This window comes from Pagrus pagrus (assembly GCF_965226575.1).
Source record: "Pagrus pagrus genome assembly, chromosome: 23".
NCBI classification, from domain to species: domain Eukaryota; kingdom Metazoa; phylum Chordata; class Actinopteri; order Spariformes; family Sparidae; genus Pagrus; species Pagrus pagrus.
The window spans coordinates 2,449,053-2,456,537 of record NC_140205.1 but is presented as its reverse complement, the minus strand read 5'-3'; the positions used below and the strand labels follow the sequence as shown (position 1 = coordinate 2,456,537).

The 7,485-nt window shown below is 42.5% G+C and overlaps 1 protein-coding gene across 1 annotated transcript; it reads left to right on the top strand.

The window, feature by feature from the left end:
- The first annotated feature begins 550 nt into the window (after positions 1–550).
- Positions 551–7,101, top strand: LOC311252692 (arg8-vasotocin receptor-like). Its single transcript, XM_084346106.1, has 2 exons — positions 551–1,713; positions 4,610–7,101. Exons 1-2 carry the CDS (start codon positions 753–755, stop codon positions 4,885–4,887), a joined length of 1,239 nt encoding a protein of 412 aa, XP_084202232.1. The 5' UTR covers positions 551–752; the 3' UTR covers positions 4,888–7,101.
- The last annotated feature ends 384 nt before the right edge of the window (positions 7,102–7,485 follow it).

The window sequence follows — 7,485 nt, the reverse complement described above, 5'->3', positions numbered from 1 at the left end:
CATCAGGACAATCTCCAATCATTGTTTTGATACAAAAAGCATATTTCTATGTTAAGTCGGGACATCTGCAGCCGTGTTTGAGGCAACACAACCGTGTGTTTTTAAGAGAACTTGTTTTTCGCCTCAAAAAACAGATACTTTTGATTCATCTCCACCTTTATGGCACTGAGCGTTTTTAGCCAGACCTCAGGCAAATTTCTGGCCATGTTTGTGGTGACAAAAAACAATATATTTGATGGTAAGTCCGGCCATCTTAATTCCAGGTGAAATGATCCTCCATAATCCTGTTTTTTCTTCTTCTAATAATTCAGATAAACTGGTTTATTCAGACAGTTTTCTGTCCTCACAGTCAAACAGCAGAGATTTCTCCCTGCAGGCTCCACTTTATCTGTGTGTTGTTAAATGGGTGGGAGGGAAGAAACAGAGTGTGTGTGTGTGTGTGTGTGTGTGTGTGTGTGTGTGTAGGGGGCTGGTCTCTGGTCTGGGGGGCAGGAGCCTTTAAAAGCAGCTGATCTGCAGCGGTGGACTCAGTCACATCAGGAGTTTCTGTGCGTCACACGTGGAGAACAAATGTGGAGTTTGTTTTTTGTTTGTTTGTGGTTTTTGACTGTTTCTCTGTTCATGTATCCGCGTGCACCCCGGTGATCACCCCACACATGTTGGAGTAATCAGAGTACCAGCCACAGTCTCCGGTGGTGACGGTAACGCACGGACAGCAGCTCCTCCGTGCGCCCGGTGCAGACGCATCCAACATGCTGTTCTCCTGGGAGAGCTGCAACAACATGACGGGCAGAAACAGCAGCGAGGAGCTGAGCTTCAGCCCGCAGCTGGAGGCTGCTGCTGGGGGGAACATGAGCGGGAAGAGGAACGACACGGACCCGTTCGGGCGGAACGAGGAGGTGGCAAAGATCGAGATCACCGTCCTGAGCCTCGCGTTCATCGCAGCGGTCGTCGGGAACGTGAGCGTGCTGCTGGCCATGTACAAAACCCGCAGGAAACCGTCCCGCATGCACCTGTTCATGAAGCACCTGAGCCTGGCGGACCTGGTGGTCGCCTTCTTCCAGGTGCTGCCGCAGCTCTGCTGGGAGATCACCTTCCGCTTCTACGGTCCGGACTTCCTGTGCCGGATCGTCAAACACCTGCAGGTGCTCGGCATGTTCGCCTCCACCTACATGATGGTGATGATGACCCTGGACCGCTACATCGCCATCTGCCACCCGCTGCAGACGCTCCAGCAGCCGACGCAGCGCGCACACATCATGATCGGCTCCACCTGGGCGTGCAGCCTGGTGCTCAGCTCCCCGCAGTACTTCATCTTCTCCCTGAGCGAGGTGCACCCCGGCTCGGCCGTCTACGACTGCTGGGGACACTTCGTGGAGCCGTGGGGGCTGCGCGCCTACATCACCTGGATCACGGCCGGGATCTTCCTGGTGCCGGTGGCCATGCTCGTGTTCTGCTACGGATTCATCTGCAGGACGATCTGGAGGAACCTGAAGTATAAGACCCGAAGGAAGAGCTCCGGCACCGCGGCAGAGTCGCACAAGTCCGGGATCCTGGGCAGGAACTCGGTGAGCAGCGTCAGCACCATCTCCCGCGCCAAATTACGCACGGTGAAGATGACCTTTGTGATCGTGCTGGCCTACGTGGTGTGCTGGGCGCCTTTCTTCACCGTGCAGATGTGGTCGGTGTGGGACGAGACCTTCTCCTGGACCGGTGAGTCAAATCCTCTGTCTGCTGAGAGTCCAGTTACACTCATAGAGTCAATTAAGACCGCAGTCAAAGTTTTTATTCTGACATGTGGACACTCAAACATGAGGCCATTCTCCTCACAATCATATATTATACAATACATTTGTCTTTAAACCACATATTTGAATATACATGCAAGTGAAAGTCGTCCGCAAACATGTGAAAAATGTCTAAAAAGTGTAAAAATACTCCAAAACATGTGAAAGTAGTCTAAAATAATGTGAAAATTGTCTAGAAATGTGAGAACATAATCCCTAAAAATATGAAAATAGTATAAAAATATGTGAAAAATGTCTCAAAATTACAAAAATAGTATAAAAACAAGTAAAAACTGTATATATATTGCTGGGCGCCTCTCTTCACTGTGTAGATGTGGTTGGTGTGGGACGAGACCTTCTCCTGGACCAGTGAGTCGAATCCTCTGTCTGCTGAGAGGAAGATTTAATCAGTCAGGTTACACTCCTAGAATAAAACAAGACTGCAGTTCAAGTTATTTTCTGGCATGTGGACACTCAAACATGAAGCCATTCTCCTCACGATCTACATTTGTCTTTAATCTTTATATATGAATAAACACGCAACATGATAAAATACATAAAACATATTTCAATAATGTATGAAGAGTCTGAGCTGTCAGCAGTTCGACTTCAGAGTGATTTTCCTCTTCCATTAGTGGCCAGAGGACCATTCATTTTCCAGTATGTCACGAGAAAAGAGCAAAAACAACAGAAGAGACTCCTGGGTGTACTGGAAAAAATGACGCAAAACTAAGTTTAAAAAACAGTATTTGTTGTTGCGTTTCTTGCCTGTGAGAAAAAAGAAATCTGTCAATGGAACAAGTGAAATTTGCCCGAAAACAAGTGAAAATAGTCCAAAAACATGTGAAAATGGTCTAAAAACATGTGAAAATGGTCTAAAAACATGTGAGAATGGTCTAAGAACAAGTAAGAATATTATAAAAACAAGTGAAAATGGTCTGAAAACAAGTGAAAATGATCTAAAACAAGTGAAAATGCTCTGAAAACAAGTGAAAATTATCTAAAAACAAGTGAAAATCATCTAAAAACAAGTGACAGTTGTCTTAAAACAAGAGATTGTAGTTCAAAAAATAATCAAACAATTACAAAGAAAAACTTCATACAACTAAAATTACAATTTATTTTGCCTCTTCTGTCTGAAAATGTTGGAGAACAACTCAAACTTCCACCTTCAGGTCGTGGATATTAATGAAGAGCGTTCATTAGGACTCTTCTTCTTCTTGAAGACAGTTGGTCTCGTGGGAGTAAAGCTGCTGGAACAAAAGGACGTAAATGGACCATATGCAAATTTTAAACTAAAATATTTCCATATTTCAAACCGTTAATAAAAAAGTAAAACTTTAAGTTGTTAGGTATCATATAAACGACTCATTACACTCATCACCCCTGAACGCCCAAAATCTGTTTCTTGATTTATCTTTTGAACAGTTTATAACATTTTCACCTTTTCAAACTATAAACTGCATTAAAAATACTCACGCTTCTAACTTTGAACCCTGGAAAATCTTCAGTTGGTCAAACTGCTGCACATGATAAATTAGAGAGGCAGATATTTGGCGTTGTATTAAAACTCAGACACGTGCGGTCAGTGCAGCGTGAGTCTCGTTTGATGGAGGCGAGCAGCTTCGCTCCATCAGCCTGACGGAGCGAAGCTGCTCGCCCCACCTGAAGAGTTTCATCGCTTCCAGAGAGAGTTTCATCGACAAATGACCGTCCAACTGCTGCTTTCAGAGGCTTTTTGAACCGGACAGGGAATAAATTACAGAGTTCAGACCAAGCGTGTTTGATGTCTGTCCTCATGGCACAAAATCAGTCCGTTCTGTGAGCAGTGAAATAAAAAATGTGACCAGTTTGATCCAAACTACTGACGGAAATGATCCAAAATCATAAAATAAAAAGAATTTTCCAGCCAAACTGACAAAAATGTTGAATCCAGTTCATATCTACTAAAAGTGTGCTGCTCTCTGCTCAAAGACAAATCGTCTCCACTGCAGCAAATTGAAACCTCTTCTAAATTCATTTTCACAACTTCCTGCTGTTTTAAAACTCGTACAGCGTCTTTCCTCTCTATCCTGAAATGTCTGAACTAACACAACCCCTCCGCTCGCTCGTGGACTCTTCTCTCAACAGTACTGGGTTTGTCCGTTCTGGACGTCTGTATAATCTACTTTTATCCTGACTTCTTTAAAGTAAAGTCAACTTTTGACATTTACAGTGTGCAGACTATCTCTTTGCAGCTCTGCCGAATGAATATGGTACTGACAGTTAATGTTTCACTGAGGCAGTAACCACTGTTCAAGACTGTGTTTCAACATTTGCAAGCGTGAAACTACAGGATGTTTTAAGGAGATAAATCCTGGATGTTTTTGCAGCGACCCAAAACAGGTATTTTAAGACAAAAGATGATGTTTTTCTGACCCTAACCAAGTGGTTTTTGTGCCTAAACCTAACCAGAGCAGAGGTACAGAGTTGTGACCATATGAAATTGAAGATTTAACCTAAAGAAAAGCGAAGTTGCAACATAAAGAAATGTAAAGTTTCAACATATCCCTGACTTCTCACAGAGGAGGTTCAACAAACAGTCGATTGAGAAAACAGTTGTCAAATTAATCCGCGCTGGAAAAACTGTTAGTCGAAGTCTTAAACTGTGTGCAGGAAGGGAAGCAGAGGCTCAAACTGGGGCTGGAGGCGAGGATAAACACTTAACAGGCAGCTCAGTGAGTCAGAGCTGCAGTCCGACTCCCTCGAGACAAAAAGTAAACACCTCAGATTAGTTGTTGACGTTTCAGAGCGTGGCTCATAAATCTGTGTTTCCCCTCCAGACTCTGAGAACGCCACCGTGACGCTCTCCGCCCTGCTGGCCAGCCTCAACAGCTGCTGCAACCCCTGGATCTACATGATCTTCAGCGGACACCTCCTGTCCGACTTCGCCAGCAGCCTGCCGTGCTGCCGCTCGCTGAGGAACAAGTTCGTCCACCACGACTCGGACAGCAGCATCCGCCGGACCACGCTGCAGTCCCGCCTGCAGGGGCCTCGCCTCTCGGAGCCCTTCAGAGACCTCAACCCAAATCCTAAAAGCCTACCGCAGTGTCTGTCCTGACCACCAGAACACTATCTGAACATGAGCCGGTCCTAATCTGCTGCTCTGTGGCAGTGGAGGAGGCATGATCTCATGTGAGGGTGCGGTCACACCTTCACTCTGTTTTCTTTGGTCCGGTCCGGAGTGGAAACGTTTACTCCATGGCAACTCTTAGTGTTAGTTTGTTCAGACTCACACGGCTGTTTTCAGTCTGCCAGCTCTGAGAATTTTTGGGGGTTTGACAGTCAAAACAAATCCACTCACTTAATCTTCAGCTGTTTGCATGACGGCCTTTACTGCTCCTCGCTGTAATTCAACTGCTTTAATGTCTGAATATGAGCTTCTCTTGATACACTGAGATTCATTCTGTGACGCATGAGGAAACTACTGGATTTAATATGTCGAGATACATGTGAACTCTGGTGCTACATTACAGTCGGTGGACAAACATTATGATTGTTTAGCTGTTGTTGAATCTGATTCGTGACGACTGATGGGAACAAGTGTGGGTCAGCTGTTTGTCGACGTTCAGCAGATAAACTCAATCAGATCTGACGTCTTCAGATCTCGTAGAGATTCTTCTAAACATGTTTGATATTTGAAGTCATGAGTCGAACTCTCCAGATGTATTTCTTTAAAGGTCCAGTGTGTCGGGTTTATGGGGATCTGTTGGCAGAAACGGAAAATAAGAGTCCCAAGTCATTTTTTCTCAAGTCGAGTCGAGTCCTTTCACCTCCGAAAGATTCTGCAGTCTTACCTGCAGATTTTGATCTGTATAAAGAAAAAAGACGAGGTGTATTTGTGCCAATTTATGTTATTAGTTCAAAAAGTATGAAGATGAATTATATGTGTATTATAACTAGTAATCAGTGAAGTAAATGTAATCAAACAAATAGTTTTATTAAAGCTTATTTATTTCTTAATTCCTTCAATGAAAAAAAAAATCCCTCCTCGTCACTTTAATGTGAAAGACTGACAGCCAAACTCATAAAAAAACAAAAACCTTGAAACATCAAATGAACACAAACAAGTCCAGAGTGTTTAACCTCCAAGTCGAGTTGTCATAACAATAATAATAATAAACTTTATTTATACAGCAGCTTTAAAAACAGAGTTTACAAAGTGCTTTGAAAAACAAATAATCTCAAGAATCTCAGGAGGACAATATTACTGAATAAACACTCAACAGTCGAGCCAACACGAGGAGGCAGAACAGAAAACGTAAAAACACAAAAAGACAATATGATTAACTGCAAGTAAAAGGACTAAAAGCTATAAAACAGGTAAATCACAATCAATCAACCTTTATTTGTACAGTGCCAATTCACAACAAAAGTCATATCATGAAAAAAATAAAGAGAGTGAAAAAAATGCAAAAATAGAAATAAATAAAGGAATAAAATCAGTAAAGAGATGACATTACAGCCTCCACCACAAGAGAGTCACGATGACAAAGAAATGCAGCAAATCGTTACATTTAAGAAGCTGGAACCAACAAATATTTGACATTTTTGCAATTAATTGTCTTCCGATCGACGGGACGAGGGGTGTTTAGTTGGTTCCGAGCTGCAACGTCACTGCGAGATGCCTCTAAATCCTCCACACTGGACCGTCACATGCACATAAATATATTACAGCACAGTCACGACACTTTTTGAAAGGTACTAACGGCCATTTTCATGTTCAGTTACCAATCTGCCAGTTATTCTCTCGATTATCGATGATCGTTTGGTCTAAACATGTCAGAAAACAGAGAAAAATGAGCCCAATTACACCAAAAACCAGCAAATATTTAAACTTGAGGAGCTGGAACCAGATAATTTGGGGTCAAATTTAACTTTAACAATTAAACTCTCATCAGAATGATAATTGTTTCAGCTCTTTTGAATTCACAGTCACACCAGAGTCATATTAAAGCTAATACGAGCTTATTCAAGTGTTAATTATCATCCTCAAGAAATGTAATGTTTGATGCATGTTAACTGTAATTAAAACTGCACTTTGTTTAATATAAATAACGTTAATCTTGTGAATATACGTCTTTTTGGGGCTTGTTTACTTCTTTACAGACTCATTCCCAGATGATGTTGTTGTTGTTGTTGTTGTTGTTGTTCAGATGTTTTATCGGTGTTATGTATTCTGAATATATATATATTGCACATGTTGTAAAGAAAGATAAATGTTATCACTCGTCTCCTCACGTGTCGTGTGGTTGTTTTCTCTGCTCCGCACTGTTTGTTTGTTCGGTTGCGTAACGGCAGGTTTTTCCAGGTGATGTAACAGAGAACATTTTTATGTGAGTGGAGAAATAAACAAAGACGGCGTTCAGCACAGGTCGAACACGTGGACTGGTGGTGAACAGTTCATGGAAAGAGGAAAACTCTCTCGTGTTTTTAGTTTCTGGCCTGTGAGCGATGTGACTGTATGGACAGAACATTTAGTTTATCTCAACAGGTATTAAATGGATTTAGCTGTAATCTCACACAGATGTTCATGGTGCCCAGAGGATGAATCTCACTAACTTGGAGATGATCTGTTTTTGTTTTTTCCTCTCGCACCACAGAATATATAATGGATGAACATTAAATTTGGTTCAGTAAATAATGATGCTCACGGAAA